This window comes from Dermatophagoides farinae, chromosome 4, assembly GCF_024713945.1.
Source record: "Dermatophagoides farinae isolate YC_2012a chromosome 4, ASM2471394v1, whole genome shotgun sequence".
NCBI lineage: Eukaryota > Metazoa > Arthropoda > Arachnida > Sarcoptiformes > Pyroglyphidae > Dermatophagoides > Dermatophagoides farinae.
The window spans coordinates 3,891,296-3,919,279 of NC_134680.1; the positions used below are offsets into that span (position 1 = coordinate 3,891,296).

A 27,984-nucleotide genomic window follows, 5' to 3' on the forward strand; every position below is an offset into this window, starting at 1 on the left:
TACAATCAATGCCTATGATGTGTGTGGAGACATTTTGTTAAAATTAAAATTTTATTAATTAATAATATTGCAAAATAATAATTGTGTCAAATAAAATTATTTAGCATCAAATAAATGTTTGTGTCTGAAATGGACAATGATAATGAAATACAAATTTAGTGAAATAAATTGTCTGATGAAGTGGTGGGATTTGGGTTTAGAACTTTATTTCGATTGTTGTTTTTGTTTCTCCATTTTGGACAAATTTGATGTGACTGAAATACTGGATATTAGTTGACTAGAAATGAGGATATTGTTTCTAATAAATGGAAAACAAAATATCAGACATAAAACATCATTATAGATGAATAGTACTTACTCGACGAGGAAATCTTCGACATCTTTTTCATCAAAATCGGCACCAAATTCATCGCCAAGACTAACAAAATTACCAATTAGTTCACCGTTTTTGTAGATTAATAGAGCGGGCACTCCATATTTGGTCTGTTGGAGAATGAAAAGCAAAAGCGAAAAATGATTAATCAAGGATTGTATGTACGTCAGTGTGATTCACTAACAAATTCACGGCTCATGCCAACATTGATAGCATCGAGTGAACAGAATAGAACATCGGGATATTTACGGGCCAATTTATCAAGGCAATTGTTCATGATGTTACATTCGACAATCTTATGATTGTAGATATGAGTTACGATCAACACGGTTCGTAATTGAACATCATCAATGTGTTTAAGGAATGCCTCGCCACTAGGTAAATGTTTAAGCTCGCCGAATTGTTTGCTGGCCGTTGATCGTTGATAACGGTCGAGCATTTCTTTCATTCTTTTTGCAATGTATTCATTGATGAACGGATCATTCTCATCGTCGAGATCATTCAAATCACCTGCAGTGGTGGTTACATTAGTTGCTGGTGTCATTGCAGCCACATTCGTCTTTACTGTTGATGCCGATTTTTTCATTCTTTCCAATCGCGCACGTACACGATTTGCACGTCGTTCATTTTCGAATTTTTTATAACGTTGAAAATCTTCGATTACACCTTTTGGTCCAGTCTAATTATGGAATCGAAATGGACATGAAAAATTGAAATGGATGATTATAGTGAATGATGATACTTACATTACAGCTGGTTCCTTCCCATTTGATTTTGCTTTGAACACTAATTTCTCGATAATCAGATCGATCATCATCATCATCATCACTGCTGCTACTGCAATAATAATGATTCTTTTCACCCAATAATTTATTGTCCAGATTCGACATTTTCGTATCAAAAAAAAAAATGAATCTTATTATTGTCAACACCGAAATTGGAACGCTAGAATTAGTATCTTGAATTTATTTATCAGGCTAAAATATAAAACGTCTTTGGCCTGAATCCGGGAATTATACAAGGCTGATGACAATCAAATACATGTAATAATAATAATAATATAATAATAGTGCACAGCGAATGAACCAAATAGGTGATCCAAAAAGGGAGTACACACAAATATAAACACTTTTACTTAGACGGGATCAATAATTTTATAACAGTCAGTGGACTATGATATCGAGCCAAAAAATGAAACTTGCGCATAACAGGATTCTATTTTCATCCTCCTCTTGATTCTTGACTCTCTCTCTCTCTCTCTCTCTCTTAGACGCCATCTATGTTTGACCAAAACAAATAATCTGAATACAAAAGATGATTCAATTATTTTGATGATGTGAACTTTAATTTGGAAATCGATGAATGGATGATCATAAAAATATATGTTTTGCATGTCCTATTTGTTTACCAAACATCGTTGATTATTATCGAAGATGGCTGCCACTGTACAGATTCTAGGCGTCAGATGTATCCAAAAATATACTCATTTAAAGAATATATGGCTGTAGTACATGGTTGTCTTCCTGATCGACAATTGAATGGATCATTACACGATCAGTACACAGGCCCAGGTATTCTCACACAAATACAAACAGCAGTAGATATGAATGCAACGAACCGAAGTTTGAAATACGTAAGACAATAATGGTGGTAAATGATTATGGTTGAATGACATGAATTGAATGCTTCAATGATAACAATAGCCCAATTCGACTGCTTTTCTTTACAATTAGCAGTAGTAGTTGTGATCCCGGTTAGATTGTTATCCTGCATTCAATTGGTGGATCCATAATTATGATGGCCTCTAGCCATCCTTTCATCACATTGCTATCGATTGATTGATCGAATGAGCCAATTAATTCGTTCATTATTCGTATTACAATCCATGATAAACTTCCGGTTTGTATTGGCCAATTGGTCAATCATTGATCAATCACTGTCATAATGTCTATAGTTTACTGTATCCGTTTCCTATTGGCAGCCATCAACAAACAATAAATCAATCAATGATCATCAAATATGACCTCCATTTTTTAAAGGGTAGTTCTATTCACTACACTACCTATATATTGAATGATTGAAACAAAACAGTAACAGAAAAAAATCCGATTCAAAGGTCATTTTATAGTCTATACGAATATATCTTGTTGGCATACAAATAACCATCAAAACGGTTGTATATGATGATCACGTAACGGTTTGTTGTTGTTAGAATATGGCAAATGTCCAATGGCAATAGACAAGTCATACTATAGTTCATAGTTGATAAAATTGGCGGAGAGAGAATAATCTATATTCAGTCCGGTCATTTCATGAATCGACCCTGTCCATTGAGGCCAATCATATATCAGGTGTTTAAGTGGTCATCCCCACATATGATACCGTTATTGATACAACCACTACTACTACTACCACCAACAACAATGGCCATCGATATATCTGAAGAATAGGCAACAAAAAAGCCAAAGAGCAAAACAAATGTCTAAACGAAATGGCAGCCTACCACACATACAAAACGACATCGACATAGGTAACTAACTATACATTGTTGCTGACAAAAAAAAATAAATAAGGTGTACTGGCAGCAATTATCAGAGAGACATAGAGTGATAAAAACAACAAGTTTCCAGGTATAGCAGAATGAATAAAAAAGGTAGCCGCTGCTACCTATGACGATCGGCCATCATCGTTCCTATGCATCCATGCATAGCACAGATTGTATTAGATTGTGTTGTTGTGGCCATCTTCGAGTAGAAAAATAAGCAAGATTTGGCCAGCCAGCAAGCCATCAACAATAATAATAATAATGAAAAAACATCATTGCGTTCGATTCGTCGTTCATGTCCATTCAATGATCAATGATGGATGGACATGAATGTTTCGATGATTATGATCATCATTATATTATTATTATTATTATGGGGATAACCAGTCTAACTTGAATGACTACTACCTGCTTGCATGTTTCCACTTGTTGTTGTTGTTCCATACACATATTCATGATGATGTGATTTGAAGAAAAAGTCCGAAATTAGGTGAAATACAAGCTATACATGCAGCCAGCCAATCGTATGTTCATCAAGCATAATAATCACCACAGCAAAAAAAAAACAGGAACGGTTGTTTCGAACGCCGTTAAAAGTCGACCAACAACAACAACAGGTTGGCTTTCCAACAACAAGTTTTTGCATCACTCCTCCCAATCACATCGGGTTGTTGTCATTCCAGTCATTCAGTTGTCCGTCGTCATCATCGAGCAGAGAAAGAGCTTGTGTATGTGTGTGTTTAAGCATTGGGGATATGAAAATCGGTTTTGAAAATCATCATAAACAACGATTCACAAATCAAAAAACTGTTCTTATTTCCACCATCCTCCTCCTCATCAATTCGTAAAAGACGGAAGCAGAGTGTATGCGTGTTCGATTTACGAAACAAGTCTTTGAATCAACTTAAAGAACAGTTATTAAGAACAACAACAACCACCACGATGATGACGACTACGACGACGATAACGAAAGAACTTGTTGGCCAACACCACCACACTGCCGCTATCGAAGTCTCCGAATAACTTGTTATTGGCCACCAACAACACACACACACACATCACCCGAACTCCATTTGCTATTTTTTCACAAACAGACTCGAACACAATTCATACACTCTTTTGCTCTCTCTCCAGGTATACAATCGCAATCATTCCATTTCATTTGTTGTTCATTTCAATCCGTTCATCGTTTGACCTCATCCATCGACGTCTTCGTCATCATCATCATCATTATTGACGAGAGCAGCAGAAATTATTCAATCTCTTTTTCTTCTTCTTTTTTATTGTTATTATTTTGCTCTCAAACTTGTCAAGATTATTCTGGGATTATTCACCTATTATACATTACCATCATAAAGGTGTGTGTATTGTGTTATGTGTGTGTGTGAATATTATAAACATTAATGAGTGGTGGGTGTGTTTGATTGATTAAATGTTTGATTCTGATTCTGGTTTTAGTTGTTCATATTAATGTTCAATCGATTGATTATCCGATGCCATATTCGACTACAATCTACGAACCACCAGAATTGGATTCGACAATTACTAACACGGATTCATTGATTATAGATGATGATAATGATGGTGGTAATGGTTATTGTTTAAGTAATAAATCCTCACCACCTCCACCATTAGTACCGTATGATTTATTAGCAACGTGGCAATCACCATTCTTATCCACAACAAACATTGGTGAGCATTTGATTAGTGTTGAACAGCAGCTAAAGCCGACCACGACATTATCATCAACGACAACGGCGATCCAAAAGCAAACATTATCTATTAATTATCAGGAACAACATTCACCATCATCATCATCATCATCATCAGCATTGTCGATGAATGGTGTTGTACATCATGGTACAGCCGCAGTGGCTACGGCTGCAACAAGCGGCAGCAATGTTGTTGGTACGGTTGTTGGTGATCTAATTACAAACGCTGATATGGGCCAATATCTACAGCTAGCCCAGAAAATTCAATTATCCAATGTGGTGGCCACAACCACAACAAACACTAACAACGTCAACAACAACAATAGCAATAATAATAATAATAACAATTGTTCATCGTCCACATCATCACTATCATCATCATCCTCTTCGTCGTCATCGACGACTACGACCACTGATGCAACAACAATAATAACGACAACCGGTAACAGCAATAATAATACTAATAATAATCTGGTCACTACGGCCACCAATTCACAACAATCATCTCCGAATAGTTTCGATGCTAGCCAGATTCAATTCATACTAAGTCCATCCGGTCAATTTCAAACGGCTCAAATTGTATCTAGTAATTCATCAGGAGTTGTCGATTGTAATAATAGTTCGATTGTTTATTCAACAAGTGCGATTACCGGTGATGGTGATGGCAAAACAATTGGCACATTGGCATCGGCTTCCTCAATCCCTCAAACGAATAATGCATCGACACCAACAGCAACATTGTTAAGCAATGTGGTTACTTCCGTTTCCACATCTGCAAACACTGCGACCAGTACAGCTGCCGATTCTTCATCTGCAGCATCGGTTTCAGGTTCGAATGTTGTAACCAACAACGTTCAACAACAACAACAACAACAAATGGTACAATCAGGCCTCGTGCAACAAGTGATCTCGAATTCTCATAATCCACAACAACAACAACAACTTCATCATCCACAACATTCACATCTGACCAATGATAATGGCAATAATAATGTTCAATCATCTCATCAATCATCAAACAATGGCAATAATCAACAACAACAACAGCAGCAGCAGACAACCGAACAAATGCAGATTCGGGATTACCTGAGTGAAATCAATGTATTACAATCGGCTGCAGTCAACAATAACAATTCCAATCAACAACAACAATCTCAACTACAGATCGCAACCAATAACCATAACAATGGCCTTATCCAACAACAACAACAACAACAACAGGGAACAGCGACAACAACATTGCTTTCATTGGATCAAGCTGCACTTGGTCTACCACCCAATACTACACTTTTGACGAATGCATCGTTCCTGGATGGACAACAGCAACATCAACATCTAATGAAGAATGGCTCGATTATTATTGATCCATCATTGACTGATCCATCTAATCTTAATTATGTTTACAGTACATTACAGCTACAATTAGCCACAGCTGATCATCAAAACAAAACGGCTACCATTATGGATCAGGCAACAAAATCATCACCAATATTTGCTATTGCAACATCGGCGACAAACGCCGCTGAACTTTTGCAACAACAACAACAACAACTTGGTGGCCACCAAACAACCAACAGTATTATTCAACAACAACAAAATGGTGCCCAACAACAATTGACTAACCAAAGTAATTCCAACAACAACAGTGCAGCTTCACGTAGAGGTCGAGGTCGTCCAAAGAAATATTCCGATCCATTATCATTAGCCGTTGAACAATGTCTCGAAAATAGTAATAGTCCCACTCAACAACAACAACAACCGCAACAACAACAACAACAACCGCAACAGACACAGCAGCCTCAACTTCAACAAATTCAACAACAGCCACAACATCATCAACAGCAGCAGCAGCAACAACAACAACAACAACCAACAGCGACAACAGTATTAGTTACGACGACCAATACTGGTAATGGCCAACAACAACAACAATTAACTCAATTTGGTGGACCATTAACGGTGACAAGCAGCACTACAAATACGAATCAACAATTGTTACAAGCAACGACGTTAACTGCGGCTTCGACAACTACGCCACAAACGGCAGCAACAACGACAATGATGATGATGGCCGCAACACAATCAACCAATGTACATCATTGTCGTTGGCAAGGTTGTTCATTTGCATCATCCGATATTTTGGAATTTCGTAATCACAATCGTACACAGCATCGTGATGAATCGACAATCATACCGTCACGAAAAGGAAAATCATCCTCATCGAAAGAACCGTTAATATGTGAAGTACCGGGATGTGGTTATTCACCAAAATATCGTCGTTTATTGATCGATCACCAAAATGCTCATAAAGGATTACGGGCACATAAATGTTGTTTTTGCGAATACAATTCCTCATATTTCGGTGATATTCGTAAACATATGATCAAAAAACATCCGGATCTAGCACAAGAAATAAAACTAAGTAAACTTAAACTCAAACAAAACGGTGGTTTAGATGGCAAAAAAGGATCGAAAAAAGTTCGTGTCGATGAGATGGGCAATAAGATTGAAACGAAATCAAGAAAATCATCACAACATGCCAGCAGCAATGATAATGATCCAAATGCTGCCGGTGGTGGCAAAGGCCGTAAACGCAATTATAATCGCAAGAATTCAAAAAAGAATAAAAAAGATGAATCAAACCCATTAAACACTGCTGCTGCTTCCGCCGCTGCTGCTACCACGTTGACATTGCCAAGTGGATTAACGTTGGCCTCGCCCAATATCGCTACTGGTAACAATGGTAATCAACCACAATATCAGTTCATTGGAACGCCCACCGGATATCATCCACTACAATTGAACAATGCTGCTCAGGCCGATTTGGCCACGCTACATTCAATGGGGCCTAACTATGGTACAACTGCTTCGGCAGCCACAACACCACATGGCCTTATGCCACAAACTGCAATAATCTATCTACAGACCAGTCCTACTTCCGGTAATCCATCCACCATACAGATTTCCTCTAACGATATGAATGCCATCAATCAATTGATTGCTGCAGGAGGTGCAACCTATGCTACTGCAGCCGATCTAAATTCTCTGACCAATGGCCAATTGACAACCTTATCAGCCACCACTGGTCAACCTCAACATCATCATCATCAACAACAACAAACACAGTTTGTAACACCCACTTCCTCATCGGCAATACTTACGGCCACATCTATTTCCGGTACATCAACCACTGGACAACAACATCATCATTTAGTGCAATCATCCACACAACATCAACAAGCTCGAAATGATATGACCACAGCCGTTGCAACTAATGGTTTCGCTACGATTGGTGCTGATGGAACACTCACATTTCTTACTGATCCAACGGCTGCTGCTGTTGCCGCTGCTGTACAACAACAACAACAACAACAAACTGGTTCAAACACTTCCGGTGGTACAACAACAACATTACAGCAAGCTGCAATCACTGGAACAACATTGTTCAAATGTGATTATCCATTATGCTATTTTCAAACAGATCAATATGAAAGTCTATTGATACATAAACATCGTGATCATTCGACCACGACAACTAATTCAACTGTCCATTTACAACAACAACAACAACAACAACAGCAGATACAGTTACAGCAGCAACAACAACAGCAACATCAACAACAACAGATTACGATAATTGATGCGGCCACATTGGCTACACTGACAGGGCAATCAAGCAATCAGAACGGTGGTGGTGGACAACATCAATTGATTCAACATCAACCATCAGGTGTGTATACATTGGCAAATGCACAGCCATTACCGACATCATCATCATCATCATCATCAAATTCGGTGATTAGTTCACAAGCTCAACAGCAACAACAACAACAACATTTCATATTGGATGCCTATGGTGGTATGATCACAACAACTGCAGCAATTAATCAATCAGCTTTACAGGTGGCCGCCGCCGCTGCTACCGCTTCTGCTACTGATCCAAACAGCGGTACTAATTGTTCGAATCTTGTAAATGGCACAACTATACTGAACCTTAATCAAATTATCTCATCATCATCTTCATCGTCCGGTACGACCACCAATACAACAATGACTAATAATAGTAATGGATCACCATCATCGTCGGATATGTTGGTAAAAGGACAGAAAAGTAGTCCCATATTGATCAATAATAATAATAGTACCGCTGGATCGGTAGTGATCAATTCGACTTCCAATGATAATAATAGCCATCTTCAACAACAACCACAACATCAGATCGTTAATGTTGGTGGTCAACCGCATATGATATTCACTGGTGACCCGAATGCATTGTCATCATTCTTCACTACTACACAACAACAAGCAAACACCAATAACAACACAGGAATTAATCAACAGGGTCAATCTTCGACAAGTACTGTACATCAAGTCGTGGCCACAATCAATCAGAATGGTATGGCTACATTGACTCAACAACAGCCACAACAAAACAACAACAACAACAATGTTAACAATAATAATGGTAATACACAGAATGGTGGTTCCAATTCTTCATCATCAACAGTGATTCCAATACCGAATTCATCAACATCATCCATTGTGACCACCACATCGGTAGCACAATTAGCAGCCACATCTCAATAAATGAATAATAATTGAATCGATAAACACACCCACACACATACACACCCACTCCCATCGATATAAACTTTTATTTTATTTTATTTTATTTTATTTTTTTTTTGATCACCAAAAACATTCGATCATACTCGTACTCTATAATCACATATTAGCATTAAGCATCAAATCCCAAACTATGTAGCTAATAATATTTATATTGATGAAAACATTATTATTCAACCACCACCCACCCACCTTATGCGCATCCACTGCAATCCATTCCATTGCATTCATTTGATAGTCGTGCATGTTTTTATTATGCATGCATATACTGTACAAACAGAAAAAAAATTCACCTGATTCATATCGACCAAATATTACCGATTTATTGATTTTTTTTTTACTTTATCGACAAATGTTTTTTTTGTGTGTATGTGTGTATTCTTTTTCTCAGTACAATTAATTTATTAATTATCATTTTTTTTAAAGAAATTTATTATTTTTTAATTAATTGATATAATCATCATTTATATTTACTCAAATACACACACACACACACACGGATACAGACAGACATGCAATCCAAATATAAATGATTCATTTGTCGTTCTTTGTTTCATCATCATCATGATCATCATCATTGAAAAAAAAATGTGGCAATCACTCATTCAAATTCATTTTTTTTGTCATTCATTTATTCCCAACTTTCTTTCAGCCGAATATATATTATTATTATTATTATTGTGGAATAAAGTTTGGTCTCCAATACAAAAACAACAATAAATCAATGAGAAACATTGTCCAATGGATATAATATTCGATCAATGGGTATATCGAATTCATTGACTGGAATTTGATCGACAATTTGTTCAACAAATGATAGACCGATTGTAATTGGATATCGATGATTTTGATCGGATGAAATTCGTTGTCGACATTGATTTAACCATCGATCATAGTATCCTTTACCATGTCCTAAACGTAGACCATTACATGTGAATGCTACACCAGGAACTACAATTAAATCTAATCCACCTGAATTCATGGCATCTGATCGTGTAGAATCATCTAAAGATGGCTGTTTGATTCGATATTTTGGTTCGATAGGCATTTGTTCATAATCATGCCAACTATAAATCTGTAACATCTGCATATTAGGATTATCCGATGAATATCTGGGCACAAAACATTGTTTACCACGTTCAAAACATTCACTTAATATGGCCAGGGTATCGATTTCTTTACCATCCATACTCAGATAGAGACCAATACGTTTAGCTTGTTTGAATTCGGACATTTGAAATAACATCTTATGTATTATTTTTGATTGTCGATCAATTTCCTGAGCGGATAATCGTCCTAATCTTGAGGCCATTTCTTTACGTAATAATCGTTTTGATTGTTGAATGGCCATTGTTGCATTTGAATTGTCCATTCGATTAGAAACAAACACATAAAAAATATTTGCCTGTGTTTTATACACGTGTGATGATTTAAGCACGAATATAATAAACACAAGAGTATGAGTGAGCAAGCTATCATCACAAATTAATGGGCTGTTATTTCAATCGAATGCAAACAAACAAATAAATAAATCAGCTCATCATCATAGTGTAACAAATTATTATTATTATTATATTTCTATGACCTTGATTCTTTCTTCAAATCAATTTGATTATTTCGATAGCTAATGTTTCTTATTCCACCAGCACCACCGTTATTGTACAATGATTTTTAAGCAAACACAAAGAACAAAAAAAAAATCTTCGCCCAATTCGTATAACCAGTTTTTTCCACCAAAAGATTACCGATGGATTTAGGTCACAGTTATACACACATACACATATAAATACAGTATATATAATATATGGTTGATATTCAACACAACAAACACCCAACGTTTAAATCTCGTTAATCGGTCGGTACCTGTGGCCATCATTGATGGTTAAAGCGAAAAAAATGGCAATTAACCGGAATTAGTTTGAAAAAGAAACCTGGTTTGTTGATGTGATGTGTGATGGTAGGCCATCACATAAATCGAGATCGATTTGATTGCTTACCTGATTGGGTGATTATCAGTTACCAATAATAAACATTCATTCTATTGAATATAGCCACAAAAGAACTTATAATCAACAACCTGGCGCCAGGTTAATTATCCTGTTCTCTATTTTTTCTTCTTTTTTTTATTTACCGTTATATATGGTGAGCCACGATTAGCAACCTAAACTCACTGACATATTGAAAATGTAGAAAGAAACGTAGAGAGAAATATAGAGGCAGACTTATCTCCATGAATGTTTGGACTGAAAGATTCATGTCAATCATGATGCCCTGAAAAGATTTTTTTTTCTTCAACAACAACAACAACAACAGCAAAGATATTCAACTTCAGGTATACTGTCTCAATATTGGCCTCAAATGATGTTTCGCATGATCAAATTGATGAAATGAATGAGAAAAGTATTCAAATTCGTCAATCTGGACAATCAGTACAGCTGGTATGTGTTTGTATGTTTGAGACCGAACACATAGCGGACAACAACATTGAACTTTTTTTTCGACAAAAAAAACCCGACTTGAAATATCGTTATGTTAAGATTCTAAAAAAAGATTGGCTTTGTGTGTGTGTGTGTGTGTGTAATCAACTTTCTTTTTAATGAGCCAAAACGTTTCTCATTCAATTTCGACAGAGATTCATTTCGAACATCCAACAGAGGAATGAAGAACCGGTCAGACTTATTCAGCTTCATTCATTTTGGTAAGCTTGTGTCTAAACTTGGAAACCTAATTTGTCAATAAAAAACCAGGTTTTTTCTTCTTCTTAAAAAAGACGACCTCGATTTGGTGATAGTGAGAGAAAAAAGAAAGAAAGAAATGTTCATGTGTCTTGTTCCGGCAAAATTACATTTATTAATTTCATTTCTTTTGGCACAAAACTTTTTCCTCATTCTTGGCCAGCTTTCGATTATAAGACGATTATCTATCATAATATCCGTATGTTATATGGACACATTATTTTAACAATTACTTTTGTGGTTTGGTTATTGTTGTTATGTTCCAAACAATCTCATCATCATCATCATCACTTTAATGACGTAGTCCGTTATTATTATTTTTTCTCAAGTTCATCATCATCATTCGGTCAGCCATAGATTGAATAAAATTTGTATTGGCAATCAAAACAATATATGACTGAAATTGAGGGCAAAAAGTCGTTCAGTTGCCAATGAGAGAGAAAAAATGAGATTCGCCAAGGCCAATGCATGCATACATCCTATGACACAATGGAACAATGGATAGCCATTTAGCCATTAGTCATTCAAATTTCATATATTTTTTATATGATTGACGATATATCGTTAAGGCGCCAATACAAAACAGCCTCAATCAACCCTAACAGTGTTATAATGTTTAAATAGATTTAATTACCTTAATGACATGGTTGGAATCATAGGTTTTCATTGCGAGCAATCTATATGTGTTCCTATTCATATAGTAAGTAATTAATAGTGTAAATTGTTGAACATTAATCAAGCATTATGATACAAGGTAATAAGGGTATATCATGATGATGATTGTTGCACGTACATACATCAATGCTGCAGCTGATTATCGGTAATTGCGTGTGAGTGTGTGTGTGTGTTTGTCAAACTCAATTCATTTTCGTCTCGATAATTTCTTCATAGTACCATTGTTTTCTTATGGTTGCTCGAATTCTAAAGTAAAGATCAAATAGCTATAGATCCATCTAATAATTCAAATGGGCGTTGCTGATCATCCATACATGAATTGATGTTCGAAACTCTTCTTAATTTTCATCGATCAATGCATCTGTGGCCAAAAAAGAGGACAATATAGCTCCTCCATTCTCTCATTTTATTCATTACGATTATTGAGAGACTGGCTACTGTTTAAATTTCTCCCCCTTCAAAAAAAACGCTTTCACAAAAGAAGAATTTTATAGATATTCAAACGATTGATGGTAAGAAATTACAAAAGTGATTTTCATTCATTACTCATTGATAAACACTGTGTTTATGACCGAAAATTATAATATAATTTATATATAGTGATGATAATGGTCACCAATTGAATCGGATATAAATACACAAACAAATATTGAAACAAATCAATCTATAGAAATTGTATGTATGTATGTGCGAGAGAGAAAGTGTTTCATCAATAGGTAATCCAACACTGAAAACGTATGATAAACACAACACAGATTTATTATCTACATATAAATAAAAATAGAATGCTCAAACAAAGCAAAATAAAAAAAAAGAAGAAATCCAATGCCAACAACGCCAACAATGATTGACAGAAGCTAATAGAACTATTGATATTGATATGTTTATTTATTCAATTTGTTTTTTGAAAAATTTATAGTTAACAAATCAAATTGTGAAATGAATGAACCAAGATTAGAACAAACAACATTGTAATAATGATGATTATGATGAATGAATTAGAAATTCTTAATGTCCAAATATTGTTTTGTATTCCACATTTAGAGACATCAATCACTGGTTAAGCGAGAGTAAAATGAGCCTTTCATCAACGCCAAATGTTCGATTGAATTCGGGATCACGTTCTTCGAGCCAAAACAATAATCGCCTATCATTGGGTTCATGGTTCAATCAGGTTTGGATTTTCATATTAAAATTCAATGTTTAAAATATTTAACTGTATAAAAATTCGCCCATATCTAGAATGATGGATATGATTTTCTCAAAGTTGAACATCGAATTCATCGATCCAATTCATTGAAACAAAAAGATAATGTCGGCCAAAATGCAAATCAAATATCAAAATCAAAAAATTTTATCGAACCCGATTCGATATCCGAAATGGGGTTTCCGGCCATCACTAAACGTTTATCAAACCATGTTGTTTCAAGATTTCGACGAAAACAACGCGCCAATAGTGTCAGTATAAATCCGGCTGATTTACGTGACGATATACTCACATTTGATGGTGTATTATTCTATCTTTCCATGTCGAATGGTCTGGCCGGATCGTTGACTGCTAATTCGAAAAAAATATCATTCACATCTGGTCTAGCCGAATTGACACGAAACAGTAGTAATCATCAAATGCGTAAGCATAATTTTCTCAAGCAACCGGTACCGGTGAATCCGATCGACACGGAAAATCAACACATCGAAATGGAGTCATATGAAATCGATTTGTCCAACATTGCCGAAGTTTCGTTGGAAATGCCCGCAAATCAGGCCGAACGAAGCATCATCTACATACATTGTCGAAATTTCAAACATGCCAAAATTGGCCTCAAACAATCGTCAGCCGAATCGCTTTACAATAAATTGATTGTCGATCATCAAAGAATGAACAATCAACAACATTCTTTATTATCATCCGATACATCTTCATCCTCATCAACATTGATCATAGCAGATTGTCGGCCTTTGCTTTGTGAATATCTTCACGATAATTATCATTACCGTGTTCGCTCTGATTGGGTCAAATATGAAAAATGGTACGTTAACAATTTCAAAATTCAATTCTCCCAATTCAACGAATTGGATTGTGCCTGTCCATCGTTACCTGAAATTGTAATTGTTCCGAGAAAAGTTGGCGACAAAGAATTGGAATCGATAGCAAACATGAGCGATGGACAACGTGTACCAATCATAACTTATTTGCATCGTAACAATGGAAATATGATTATTCGAAGTACAACCTATAATTCAAATCGTTTACCACTACGAGATTTATACCATGAACGAATTTTTGATGATAAACGAAATTCGCTTTTTGAGTTGAACGTTATGGCTAATGTACCGTCATTGGAAGATGTTGAACGTGCACATACCAAACTAAGGAAGGCCTGTTTCAAGACAATTAAAATCAACCAACAACAGCAACGAAAACAATACAATGAACAACTTGAGCTTCACTATAATATCGATTATTGTAAACATTTCTGGAATAAATGTTCATCGTGGCTACATATGATGGCCAAACTGTTGAAATTAAGTTCAAGATTGGCTGAAATTGTTTACAAACGAGAATCGATTGGTTTGGTCGAAAAATTCGATTCCAATTGGAATTGTCTTCTTTCTAGTCTTGTGCAAATATTTCTAGATCCAGAAAGACGTACGATTAAAGGTTTTCAACAATTATTGAGCAAAGAATGGCTTTATTTATCCGGCTATAAACGTATGGACCGTAGATTTGGCCATGAAGATATTAAATATAGGCCAATGAATTGTCCGAATCATATTCTTTTCTTGCTATTTTTGGACACTGTTCATCAATTACTGCAACAAAATAGCCAATCATTTGAATTTTCTTCTTTTTATCTGATACTTCTGTTGGATTATCAGGTTAATTCCGATCTACCCACCAAGGAAAAATATCTTGAATTCGAAACGAATCAATCTCATCCGCTAATGATGAATCCATTGTTTACGACGACGGCGACTAGTTCAAAGCCATTACGTATCAAAACACATGTTACACATATGCGATTCTTTACTAAACTATATTTTCGTAGTCTTGGCTCACAGATTCCGTCACGATTTACAGCCGAAGAATTTCTTTATTTAACCGAATTGGATTCAAGAAATTTAATCTAGTGACCATTTTTTTGCTTGTTTATTTGATTGGCGTTCAAAAGAAAAAATTGTTTATTTATTCATTCAAGTCCAAAATATACTATTTTTATATCATTTATTTTTTATCATTGAAATCGGTGATTCTTGGTGTAATTTTATATAATAATAAAGAATACAAATGGTGATGAATAGTGAAATGAAACAAACAAACAAACAAAAAAAACAATGAACAAAGTTTCAAAGATCAGGTGCTATCCAATCGATCACTTTCATGGCTACTTCGTAGCCAAAAAAACAGGCTGCATTGGCTGGAAATGCACGAAGAAAAACGGCCATTGCTCCACGATAGAATCCACCGATGCCTTCTTGGCTAACAATCTGACGGACAACGTCACGCATTCCGTTCGGATATTGATTCACGGGTGCCGTTTGTAATCGTGATTTAATCACATCAGCTGGCAGGGCAAAAGACCAGAAAACTATACCGGACATACCACCGGCGAACAATGTTCTCCATACGCCAAGTTCGTGTTCTTGTGGTTGACTGGAATGTCGACGATCATCCGTCGTCGATGGTGAGTGATGTTGAAGATGTCTTTGAAGTAGCTCGTATGTGACGAAATACGCACCACCAGCCGGGACATCCCGACATAGTGTAGCAATTGTGCCACGATAAAGCGATCGAAGGCCACCATCTCGATATAGTTTAAATGCACAATCAATTGGACCATTGAATACAGGTTTATTGCTATTTGCTTGTTGAATCTGTAATAGGCATTTAATTCGTTCTCCAGGTGTTGTAATGAAATTCGTAAACACTGAAGACAGCATACCGGCGTAAAATATCTGTATAGCCGAATGATGATAACCATCGGCAGGTCTTTGTAATTTTTTTCCCAAACTATAACCGAAAAAACAGACTGAATACAACGGAGTTACACCAATCAATGGTGTGGCCATTCCTTTGTAAAATCCTCGTATGCCTTCATCGATGAAAATTTTTTTCACACAATCCCAGGTTCCCGAATAATGTGTTCTTGCCAATGATGGAACTGATTCAAGCTGTGTGGCTGAAGCGATTGACATGGTCTGCATGCGAACTTTGACCGTATCTAATGGATGTCCAGCTGCAACCAAACAAATGCCACCGAAACCACCGGCAAAAAAATTCTTTATCGTTGATATTTGTTTCGGTTTGTGACGATGTTCATGGCTCGCGGATTGTTTATTTGAATTTACCGTCATCCTGATCGATCAATGATGGATTGAGCATTTGATCGTATGTAGAAGAAAAAATTAATATGACGAAACTTGTTATCAGTACATGTATATCATATTATTTCGTTTTGTTTTGTCGATAATTTCCTATTGGAAAAAAACATTTGTTTTTGTATATGATGATGATTCTTTAGATAAAAAAAAATTGATGTGAACATCTTTGAAAATGACTATTTCAACCTATTCATTATACGAATATGTTATACACGTGACTGGCAAAATGAATTCATGATTGCATGGTGATTGGTTACGATACACAATAAACATTTGATTGATCAACAATGAATCTCAACGAATTTCAACTAAATATTTTTTCAGGAGATTTTGGTTTGCCATCAATTCACCGTGATAGTCTGTTGGCAATTGCCTATTGTTCATTGGCAGGAATCAAACAAATCAAAATAAATCTACGTGATGACCTGTATTACAGTAAACTTCCATCACTTTCCACCGAGTTGAATGAAAGGATCGAAGGTGTCCAAAATGTGATCGATTATTTCGAAACCACTCAATATAATACTGAATTTGTCAAAAGGAATGGCCAACATCAGTTTGATTTTCTAAGCTATAAATGCCTATTCGATAGCAGACTAGAACCATGTTTGCTTTATCTTCATTGGTATGATGAAGAGAATTACAATGAAAATATCAGCTGCTGGTATGCCAAGAAAGCTCCATTTCCAACAAATTTTCTTCTTCCTCGATTATTACGAAAAGAATATATTGGCAAATTAGAGAAAAGGTTTCCAATCAAAATACTCGAAGACGATAATCGTGCTAAATTGATTGAGAAAAAAGTGATTGCTGACGCTATTCTATGTTTGAATTCTTTGTCCACCAGACTTGAGAATCGTCCATATTTATTCGGTTCGAAACCCACTAAAATTGATGCCTATCTTTACACATATCTGGCTTTGTTGTCACGATTACCAGTTAAAAAAGAAATGATACGTGCCCATATACGTTCATCACCACATCTGCAACAATATTTGAATCGAATCGATCAGATGGATTATCTTAAACAATTTTCTGCCAATTCGAATGGCGTATCATCACCATCTGCTAATGATATTATCCACCATGATAGCTATTTGACCATTAAATGGACAGATGTATTGTTTTCCGGTGCAATTGCCGCAATGCTCATGGTTTACTATGCATTCTCGATTGGAATCATTTCAACATCTGACCAAAATGATGATGACGATGAAGGTGAAGAATTGCAGCAACAAGAACAACAACAAGAACAACAAAAATCTGAAAATTAGTTTTCGAAAATAAATTGTATTGTATAGCATTTTTAGTGTTTTATATTGAATAAATGAATGATTAAAAGAAAAATGTTTGAGAAAAGAGAGACATTTTAAAAAATTCAAATTAGCCTATCGGAAAGGCATTCCTATCGTTCTAATGGTGTAGTCGTCTGACCACGTAGAATCTTTGCCCAACCAATTAGCCGCCAATGACGATCAACACGACGACTGAGGGCAATCTTTTCACCAATTTCAATACAGACAGGTGTATACAGCGATATTTTGGCCATATCACCTTTGATGGCTACCACTTTGCCACCGGTTGATAATGAACCGATGTTCAACATGAGAACTTCATTTTTGGCCAATTTCTGTACTTTGGCACCCTTCTTATCGCCTTCGGTTCGAACGCCCAACAATCGCCGTAACAGGTAGCAGGTAATTTCGATTTCAACATAAATATCAGGTAATGTACCAACTGCTCCAAGTACTTGGCCAACCATACGATCGCCACGCGTTAACATTGGATCGATTTTTGTGCCAACACCGATCAAACCACCAGGTACGGCATATTGTAAATCATTTTGATCAGCATACAATGAAACGATTTTCGATCGAATTGGATAGCACTGGATTTGTTGATTTTCACCTTTGTCGATAATGCCAGGACGAACTTCGATTTCCATACCTACGGTTAGTACACCTTTGAGTATTGAACCGCCTGCAACACCACCTTTTATATCTTCCACTTCACTTCCAGGTTTGTTGACATCGAATGATCGGATTATGATAAGCCTTGGTGGCGAAACAAAATCACGATCAGGTATGGGGATTCTTTTCGTTATATACTCGCAAAGTACATGGATATTATACTTGAGCTGAGCACTGATCGGTATGATTGGGCAACCTTCGGCCACCGTTCCTTGAATGAATTTCCGAATCTCTTCCTCTTGGGCTTTGGCCTGAGCTTCTTTAACCAAATCGATTTTGTTCTGCAAGATGATCAAATGTTTGAGTCGCATTATTTCGACAGCGGCTAAATGCTCCGAAGTTTGTGGCTGTGGACAGGATTCATTGGCAGCGATCAACACTAACGCTGCATCCATAACGGCCGCACCGTTCAACATGGTAGCCATAAGAATATCGTGACCAGGACAATCGACGAATGAAACATGACGCAACAGACGATACTTTCCATTACAATCGGGCCTTTCACATTTGAATTCGTCTTCTTTGTTGCTCGAGGCTGACACGTAACATTCGGGCCGTGGACAATTGTCACATTTGAATATTTTAGCATTGGCATATCCTAATTTGATTGTGATATTACGTTCCAATTCATTTTTGAAACGAACAGTCTGCACACCCGATATCGCTTTGACAACTGTCGATTTACCATGAGCTACATGGCCGATTGTACCAATGTTGATCGTCGCTTGTCTTGAAATCACTTCAGGTGTAAGTGGTGTCAATTTTGTCTTATCTAGAGTGTCCAAATTCTGCACTTTTAGATGGCCAGACATTTTTGTCTCGTTTGTGAATGATTATTTGCTGGCCTGATGACAATCTGATGCAATCTTTCACAAGTTCATTAACACGTGGACATCGAACACAACGAGCCAAATGCTATACTACCGGCTGATGAAAATTTAGCAAAACTACTTACAACGTATATACATTGTTCACAATCGTCATATATATCGATTGCTCACAATCGATATCTGTAAGCTTTCGGAATACTCTTCAGGCAAGGTGATATCAAATGATTGCCAAGGCGTCATAGTAGTAGAATAACGTAGGATAGTCATGGCGATTGTCCGATGAGCCAGTCTCTATCTCCATTCATATAGCATTATTTTTTTGGGCAAGGATCAAACTGAATTCAGAACTCTGAACCATATGGATAACGATAACGAACGTATCCAGAATGTGTTAGAATTTTGGTTCGGTAAATCTGGAGATGCTGATTATCTTAAATCACGTTCATTCTGGTATGGATCCAATAAGACTGATGATGATTGTGTTCGTAATGGGTTGGGTCGTGATTATGAGGATGCTAAAAATGGCCGATTAGATCACTGGTCAGAAACATCGGAAGGTGCATTAGCTTTAATCCTGTTGCTCGACCAAGTTCCACGTAACATTCATCGGGATACACCGGAGGCCTATGCTACTGACGATCAAGCGTTGGTGGTGGCAAAAAAAGTTCTAGAAAATGGTTGGGATAGTGGCCAACCAAATATCATCCGTCGATATCTATATTCACCATTTAATCATTCAGAAACATTAGCCGATCAAGAACAATCCGTTAAATTGTTCACCGAAATGGGTGATAGTGAACATTTGTATTGGGCAAAAAATTTCTACAATATTATCAAAACACATGGCCGATTTCCACATCGTGATCGTATTCTCAGGAGAATGTTATGAAAATTCATTCATTGATTTTACTCGATTATTATCATCATATTATATATGGGTACACATGACCGATTATATTATATATGAAAATGACAAACAAAAAAAAATATGACAAATGTTATTGATTAGCATAGTTGAATGCATCGTGATTACGGTCAATAATATCTTGGGCCAATTGAACATCGGCTATATTGCTGAATTCATGATGTTGGATGCTTATCAAACATTTTTTCAATTCGAATGCTTTATGAGGCTCTTCAGCATATTGTGTATTCTTCAATATGTTGGCCGTCAATTCCAGATAATATTTTATCCGCTACATTAATTAAATGATTTATTTTGTTGTTATTATTATTATTATTATTAAAAAAACCAAATCAAACTTTAACTTACATGATCACCAACAGGCAAATTGTTCAATTGACTGATAATTATGTCAATGATGACACGAACATCATTATAATAGAATAATGATGATACAACTTTATCGGCAAACATTTCGATAAGGAATTTCAGAACCGAATTCTGATTCGAATCATAATTATTATTGAATGTAGAATTGGAAAATTGATGATGTTGTTCCAAATGATCATCGAATGATTGTCTGGTCAGATTACAACTGGTCAGTATGATATCTTCTTCCCAATTTAGATAGGAAATAAGATTCTCAGTAAAATGACTGGCATTTGTTCGTTTTCCCAATGCTTTAAAGATGACATTATCACCAATATCTGTAATGTGCAGATTGAATGCTAATATTGGCGATATTACATTTTCCGATGGAATTTCACATTCAATCGTTTGGCCGTTGATATCGAAACCTTCACAGAGATCAAATTGATGACTAAAAAATTGTTCATTTATATGTTCATAAATGTTCACCGGTGGTTTGTGACCAGAACTAAATATCAATGTAAACAATGTCGATGCTTTGATCCATCGTTGTTTGTCTTGTACATAATTTTTCATTTCAACAGCCAATTCACCGGGCAACACTGTCGTCAGATAAAAATCGGCTGGCACACGTCGATATAATCGTATGAGGCTGTGAATCATTAAATGTACAATTTGATAAAAAATTCAATGAGATTATGAGAGCAATCAATTTACCTTATGAAAATGTCCATCAATTTCAATCGTAACGAACGTCGTGTTTCCATCTGAAAATATTGAATCAAATTGGATAGATTTTCATGATTCTGTGAACAAATCTCCTTTTCAAGAAATGATTGTTCAGTAGTGGTCAACAAATTCATCAATTCATCGAGATAGCTCTGGATGATATCTTCATCCTGATAGACCGGCCAATTACGTTGTTGTGTATCATTCTTACAGAACCAAAGACGTTTGAATATGCATTTCAATTTGGATGAATAAACATTCTCGCTATTCACTTTTTCCTCAACATATTTTTCCATTATGTCAATGATTCGTTGACAATCTTTGTTCCATGGCTGTATATTTTCCGATAATGTTTTTATCACAGAATTAGCTACAACAATTGCTTTCGATTCGTTTAGATTCGAATCTAATTTTACGTTTTCGATTAGATTCGATATTAATTGTTCATTGATTTCGTCACCAGCGGAGGCATTTATACCTTGTTGTTGTTGCCAGCAACAATGCCGACATCTTTTCAAACATTCATCATTTGATGTGTCCACTCCATTACTTTCATCATCTTCTTTGTTTTCCTCTTGAATGACGGATAATTCGTTTACACCGGACAATACACCAACTGGTTTTGTACTCTGTTCCATTTTGATCAATGTTTCGGTTATTTCACATCGCATTTGTGCTAATTTGCTATTTAAGAATAAAAAAAAATCAAACAAATAAAAATTACTATTATTTCAAAACGTACATTTGAGCGTGTTTCAATTGCCGATCGGTTAGAATCTTGTTTTGTTCATTATTCTTCTGATCTAGCTTGGAAGCAATTGAATCGATAAGCTGAAGCAATTCTTTAATGTTCATATTCTAGATAATAAAAATAATAAATCAACATATCAATAAACAAAGCATCGAACCGGAAAGCATTGGATTAGGTCATAATATACCTCTTCGTAGATGACGTACGAATTAGGAACATAACCGATTTGTCCTTTTTCATTGATAACATAATACCAATCGGATGATTTATCCGGATCTTTGATCATAACAAAACGTTCATCAACATTGAATGTCAATATTTTAGGGTCCCGATTTTCCATATATTCAAAGACCGATTTTAATGTGAATATCTGTGGAATATCCGTTGCTGTTGTTGTCGTTTTAATTTTCGAATCCATGTTGAACACTTTTTATTTTCGTTTTGACTAGAAATAGTTATGTAAGGATTAGAAGAAAATAATTGTTGACTGTTTTTTTTTAGATGAATATCATGGAGATTTTTTTTTTTTGGAAGCGTCGATTATTGCAATAAATAAAAAAAACATTCACTCGATTGGAACGATGTAAGAATGATCAATGATCATCATCGTGATGTAATAACAAAACTCATCATCATTTAAAATCTGGATCCAAAACAAATGTGAAGAGCAGCGTTTGAGTTTATGATCCTGATGATATACGCCCATTAGAAAAAAAAAATACGAAACTACGTCATTTTTGAAAGGAATATGATTCCCTCTTTTTTTTGCTAGTGAACGGCTCACATTGATGCATGTTGAACAAAGTGTTTTGCGTGTGTTTGTGTATTATATGATTCACATTCGTATTTTTCATTCGAAAAAGTGATTATGGAAAAACCATTGAAGCATATGAAAATGGAACCAGTATCGACAATAACCGACATCAGTAATGTTGTTGAGAATCACGTTCAAAATGTTGAGACGATGATTGATACGAATGTTGTCGAAATGATCGTTGTGTCCGAGCAAGAACATCAATCATCAGAACAACAATTGGGGGATGATCATGATATGGAAACATCGAATGAAGAGTTTGACGCAACTAATCATTCATTACGAATATCTCGCCATTTTATAACATTGTTGGATGAATATCGTTTTCTCATGTCATGTCTGATGAACACCTGCAATTGTCATTCGAATTTTGATTATCAATTTTTTCTACGAAAACTTGAAGATCGTTACAATAAATTAACCAATCTAGTATCTGACGATTCATCCGTTTCCGAGCTATTGAGTCAACATGAAGAAACGACTATTGAACAATTGATGGAACAATCATCGATAAATCGTATGCAAGATCATAAACCAATACCTGCTTCATTCATACATCGAGTTCGAATTTGTGAACGTCCTAAATCATCGTCGATAATGAATAAAGATATCATTACTATCGATGATGATGATAATGATGATGATGACGATGATCAAAATGAAGAAAATAATGATGAAGGTGGTTTTTTTGAATTGCCCAAGTTTGATATATCTCTGAAAGATGCTCAAATTGCCTACAAATGTAGCCATTCAAAATGTGAATTTCTTAGCTTCAGCCAGGATGATCTCGTCGATCATCTAAAAGATCATTTATCTGGTACATCGACAACGATTAAAGCTGGTGATATCGAAGCAAAACGAGAAATAGTCTATGTTTGCGATCAATGTGGTAAAGAATTTGCTGGACAAAAATGGCTTGATAATCATATTGACAATGTTCATACATATACCCGATTGTTTCATTGCGATTTTCCGGCCTGTACGTATAGTTCTAAATTCCGTTGTGTAATGGAAGATCATAAACGTCGCCATAAGAAGAGCAAAGATTTTAAATGTACATGGCAAGGTTGTGATTCGGAATTCGTTACCCGACGTGATATGGTTGCACACGTTAATTTCTATCATAAAGGTATCAAAAATTATCAATGTGCATGGCCTAGTTGTGAGGCTAGCTTTAAGGATTCGAATCGTTTGAAACATCATTATTATACACATACAGGTGAAAGACCATATAAATGTGATGTTTGTGATGCCAGTTTCAAACAAGCACCACATCTTCATAAACATAAACGTATTCATACATTAGGCATACAACAATCAACAACAATGTCAACACGATCATCATCCGGTATGTATATCTGTCCAGAACCTGATTGTCAAAGAAAATTTCGTACAGCCAATGATCTTGAACGACATCAGAGAATGCTGGAACATCGTTCGTTGATTGTCAAAATGGAAGATGATGTACATCACATCTATCAATGTGTTATGGCTGATTGTCAACAATTATTTCATAATCAAGATGATCTTGAGCAACATATAAACGATAAACATTCATATAAATATAATAATACAATCAAAATAGAATCGGTGTAATATGTAGATTTATGTACAAATACTGGGACAACATTTATTCAAAATTCCCAAGAAAAAAACAACAAACATTAACAGGCCATTATGATGGAAGATGAAAAATTTGTGTGTAAATATTAAAAAAAATGATGATGAATATTCATCGATTTCTCAACCCAGCATCCAACTATCAATATTACATGTTTGGAATTATCAATCCATCATCATTGTATTTGTTGCTGCTGCTGCTGTTGTTGTAGTTGTTTGGATAAACGATCAATTTCAAGTGCTAATGTATTGAGATTTTCCTGTGCCGTGTTAAAAAACATCAAAAAAAAAGAATAAAGAATGATTCATATGAATTATGGAAAACAAAACATGTTCTGTTTTTGTGTTTTTAAAATACCTTTAGTGTCATATTCTTTAGTAATGTATCCTCAAGTATGGCATGTAATTTATTGTTTATTTCCAATGATCGTTCCAATGTCATTGTATCATCTGTTAATGATGAATTGTATAATGATGACATGATGCCACCACCGCGTTTCGATATGTAAGCCTATATATGTAATTCAATTCATTCATTTATTAATTACAAATAAATTTTTCGATCAATATATAATAATACTTATATTACCTTATTCTTGTCCATAGATTCTGTGGCCAATGCACCGGTTTCCTCTTTCAATATATAATATTGTAATAGTTTGGATTTCTTTTTCATTTCACCAATCAATTGTCCATTATGTTCTTCAAGAAAATCAATTTTTTCATTACGTTTAATTAGTTGACGCTGTAAACGAAGAATCCTTTCGATCAATGTATTTTTATCGATATCGTTTAATGATGTTAATTCGTGGTTTGTTGTCGTCGATGAAGATGACGATGATATTTGAGACGTATCAATCGATAATTGATCACTGTTACAATTGGTCGATGATGATCCATTACCTATCGTATCAGTATTTGGTTCATTATCATTATTCGATTGTAATTGTGTTCGCGAATAGATCATTTCATTCAATGAACTCAATGAATTTGTACGTGATGATAAGCTCGATGAATTGGTGGCCGTCTCACTCATCGTCGTCTTAATCGATGTTGTTGATGGAGCATCAAGCAATAGTGGCTGTTTCTGTTGACTCCGGCGAAGCTGTTGGATCTCCTTATTTAATTCTTTAAGATTTAATATGTGTTTTCGTTTCATAATGTTGATATCATTCTCAAGTTCTTCGATTCGTTTTCGTAGATTTTGTGCATCAACATTTTTCTCTTCAATTTGAGCATGTAATTGTTGGATTTGCAATGATTGCTTATCGATTGTTGATTGTAATCGTTGTTCCAATTGATCCCGTTCATTAACGATACGATCATAATCACAATGATATCGATCTGATTCACATTGTAATGATCGAACTTTTTCTTGCAAGGAATTATGTTCACATTGTAATGATACCATTTTGGCTGTTAAACGTTCCGTATATTCAAGTAATTCACTTTCTTTGTGTTTACTTGAATCGGCTTCATTCAACAATTCTCGGTTCATTTCGTTTACTTTGTCGAATTTTTTCTTCAAATCATTGATTACATCCTGTTGTTTGATCAATTCCTGTTTTAATGATTCAATTAGGTTAAGATTTTGTTGAAAATTTTTTAGTTGTTCACGTGATTTAGCTAGCTGTTCATTTAATTGATCAATTTCTTCTCGATAGTGGGTAATTTGCGTTTCGAGATCGACGATTTTATCGTTGAGTTTATGATTCGAGTGTGTACATTGTAGGTATACATCAATCCATTTGTTTTGCTGTTTTTTGGTGTGTGGTTCTTGTTCATCACCATCACTATTCAGAACAACACTATCATCGACCAAATTTAACGTTTCCAATGCTGATTCAATTTCCAGTAATTTAGATGATGATGAATTGTATTTAGCACTGATATCATCGAATGAAAGCTGTAGCTGTTGCGTCTGCACCTGAGATTGTTCCAATTTATTGACAAGAATTTCATTTCGATTTCGTAATGATGCCGATTCCAATATTTGTCGTTCGAGTGATTGTAACAATTGTTTCTTTTCTTGGCTTAATTCTTTGGTTTTCAATTGTAATTGATCGCGTTCTTTCAATAGATCTCGATATTTTCGATCGATATCATCGAAACGTTTTTTCACATCGATTACCTCTTTTTCCGAAGTAGCATATTTTATTACCATCGATTGTAATTCGGATTTTATCTGTTCAATTTGGCGATTTGAAGCTATAGATTTCTGTCGATAATTCTGAACCATTCGATCTAATTCAGTAATTTTTGTAGATAATTCTTCATTATCACGATTAAGACGATCATTATCTACGCTTAATTTTTCCAATTTTTCAGCCATCAATTCTTGAGCATTGATTTGTTTAGCATTTGATTTTTGGTGGTCGTCTGATGGTGCATGAATCGTTGATGAATCGCCATTCTGTTGCTGTTGATCTGATGAATGATCATTCAATTGTTTATCATCATCATCATCATTAACGGGTTGGCTCATTTTTTTTTCTCTGAAAAAGATCAATCAAATCAAATAACCGGTACGTCAATATTCGTTGATATTTTATTTGATTGGTATTGAATTATGATGAATTACATTTCCATATTGATGGTAATACTGTGATAATTAAATGCATATATGATGTATGTGAAATAAATAAATAAACAAGATAATATAAACATAAAAAAAATCAAATTCAACAATCATTCGATGATATCAGTTTTGGCCTTGTATTTTGATAAGATTAAAAACTTAGAGCAACAGTGATCGTTTCTGGCAGTTCCATTCATTGTATAAAATCGCTATATATATCAAATATCATGACGAAGGGTATACTAAAATCTGGTTCATCATTTCATCATATGTGTCATTTTTTTTGTTTTCGTTGTTCTGGCCAGCGTGTAAACATTGTTAACAACTATTATGGCCGACAGATGGAGAATCATCATCATAATAAATGCAG

General features: G+C 35.3%; 11 protein-coding genes across 13 annotated transcripts; 5 read left to right on the forward strand and 6 right to left on the reverse strand.

Moving 5' to 3' along the window:
- Nucleotides 1-32: 32 nt before the first annotated feature.
- On the reverse strand, nucleotides 33-1,564 carry LOC124490036 (phosducin-like protein). Its single transcript, XM_047052503.2, has 4 exons — nucleotides 1,120-1,564; nucleotides 558-1,052; nucleotides 359-483; nucleotides 33-298 (listed from the first exon to the last, which is right to left on the reverse strand). Exons 1-4 carry the CDS (start codon nucleotides 1,261-1,263, stop codon nucleotides 205-207), a joined length of 858 nt encoding a protein of 285 aa, XP_046908459.1. The 5' UTR covers nucleotides 1,264-1,564; the 3' UTR covers nucleotides 33-204.
- A 1,557-nt stretch (nucleotides 1,565-3,121) lies between these two features.
- Nucleotides 3,122-9,698, forward strand: LOC124489908 (uncharacterized). The gene is made up of 2 exons (XM_075729838.1): nucleotides 3,122-4,276; nucleotides 4,377-9,698. The coding sequence occupies exon 2, from the start codon at nucleotides 4,412-4,414 to the stop codon at nucleotides 9,215-9,217; it is 4,806 nt and encodes a 1,601-aa protein (XP_075585953.1). The 5' UTR covers nucleotides 3,122-4,276; nucleotides 4,377-4,411; the 3' UTR covers nucleotides 9,218-9,698.
- A 279-nt stretch (nucleotides 9,699-9,977) lies between these two features.
- Mthfs (methenyltetrahydrofolate synthetase) lies at nucleotides 9,978-10,890 on the reverse strand. Its single transcript, XM_047052527.2, has one exon. It carries the CDS (start codon nucleotides 10,626-10,628, stop codon nucleotides 9,978-9,980), a length of 651 nt encoding a protein of 216 aa, XP_046908483.1. The 5' UTR covers nucleotides 10,629-10,890.
- Nucleotides 10,891-12,774: 1,884 nt separating this feature from the next.
- LOC124489952 (uncharacterized) lies at nucleotides 12,775-15,911 on the forward strand. 2 transcript variants are annotated; one of them, XM_047052388.2, is made up of 4 exons: nucleotides 13,249-13,382; nucleotides 13,586-13,637; nucleotides 13,711-13,840; nucleotides 13,909-15,911. In XM_047052388.2, the coding sequence occupies exons 1-4, from the start codon at nucleotides 13,352-13,354 to the stop codon at nucleotides 15,796-15,798; spliced, it is 2,103 nt and encodes a 700-aa protein (XP_046908344.2). In that variant the 5' UTR covers nucleotides 13,249-13,351; the 3' UTR covers nucleotides 15,799-15,911. The 2 variants fall into 2 exon arrangements, with proteins under 2 accessions (XP_046908345.1, XP_046908344.2); XM_047052389.2 differs by lacking the exons at nucleotides 13,249-13,382; nucleotides 13,586-13,637 and adding an exon at nucleotides 12,775-13,178.
- LOC124490023 (mitochondrial carnitine/acylcarnitine carrier protein) lies at nucleotides 15,877-17,022 on the reverse strand. Its single transcript, XM_047052487.2, has one exon. The coding sequence runs from the start codon at nucleotides 17,020-17,022 to the stop codon at nucleotides 16,015-16,017; it is 1,008 nt and encodes a 335-aa protein (XP_046908443.1). The 3' UTR covers nucleotides 15,877-16,014.
- Nucleotides 17,023-17,336: 314 nt separating this feature from the next.
- Nucleotides 17,337-18,396, forward strand: LOC124490025 (metaxin-1). The gene has a single exon (XM_047052491.2). The coding sequence runs from the start codon at nucleotides 17,337-17,339 to the stop codon at nucleotides 18,321-18,323; it is 987 nt and encodes a 328-aa protein (XP_046908447.1). The 3' UTR covers nucleotides 18,324-18,396.
- LOC124489984 (eukaryotic translation initiation factor 2 subunit 3) lies at nucleotides 18,320-19,831 on the reverse strand. Its single transcript, XM_047052436.2, has one exon. The coding sequence runs from the start codon at nucleotides 19,829-19,831 to the stop codon at nucleotides 18,455-18,457; it is 1,377 nt and encodes a 458-aa protein (XP_046908392.1). The 3' UTR covers nucleotides 18,320-18,454.
- A 376-nt stretch (nucleotides 19,832-20,207) lies between these two features.
- Nucleotides 20,208-21,121, forward strand: LOC124490067 (uncharacterized). The gene has a single exon (XM_047052539.2). The coding sequence runs from the start codon at nucleotides 20,208-20,210 to the stop codon at nucleotides 20,736-20,738; it is 531 nt and encodes a 176-aa protein (XP_046908495.1). The 3' UTR covers nucleotides 20,739-21,121.
- On the reverse strand, nucleotides 20,719-23,310 carry LOC124489960 (uncharacterized). The gene is made up of 5 exons (XM_047052399.2): nucleotides 22,790-23,310; nucleotides 22,594-22,709; nucleotides 21,840-22,535; nucleotides 21,123-21,774; nucleotides 20,719-21,045 (listed from the first exon to the last, which is right to left on the reverse strand). The coding sequence occupies exons 1-5, from the start codon at nucleotides 23,018-23,020 to the stop codon at nucleotides 20,848-20,850; spliced, it is 1,893 nt and encodes a 630-aa protein (XP_046908355.1). The 5' UTR covers nucleotides 23,021-23,310; the 3' UTR covers nucleotides 20,719-20,847.
- A 77-nt stretch (nucleotides 23,311-23,387) lies between these two features.
- Nucleotides 23,388-25,610, forward strand: LOC124489974 (uncharacterized). Of its 2 annotated transcripts, XM_047052425.2 has the most exons (2): nucleotides 23,388-24,545; nucleotides 24,636-25,610. In XM_047052425.2, the coding sequence occupies exons 1-2, from the start codon at nucleotides 23,471-23,473 to the stop codon at nucleotides 25,010-25,012; spliced, it is 1,452 nt and encodes a 483-aa protein (XP_046908381.1). In that variant the 5' UTR covers nucleotides 23,388-23,470; the 3' UTR covers nucleotides 25,013-25,610. The 2 variants fall into 2 exon arrangements, with proteins under 2 accessions (XP_046908381.1, XP_046908380.1); XM_047052424.2 differs by having other exon boundaries at nucleotides 23,388-25,610.
- Golgin104 (coiled-coil domain-containing protein 186) lies at nucleotides 25,021-27,928 on the reverse strand. The gene is made up of 3 exons (XM_047052383.2): nucleotides 25,626-27,928; nucleotides 25,395-25,547; nucleotides 25,021-25,296 (listed from the first exon to the last, which is right to left on the reverse strand). The coding sequence occupies exons 1-3, from the start codon at nucleotides 27,519-27,521 to the stop codon at nucleotides 25,213-25,215; spliced, it is 2,133 nt and encodes a 710-aa protein (XP_046908339.1). The 5' UTR covers nucleotides 27,522-27,928; the 3' UTR covers nucleotides 25,021-25,212.
- Between the last annotated feature and the right edge of the window lie 56 nt (nucleotides 27,929-27,984).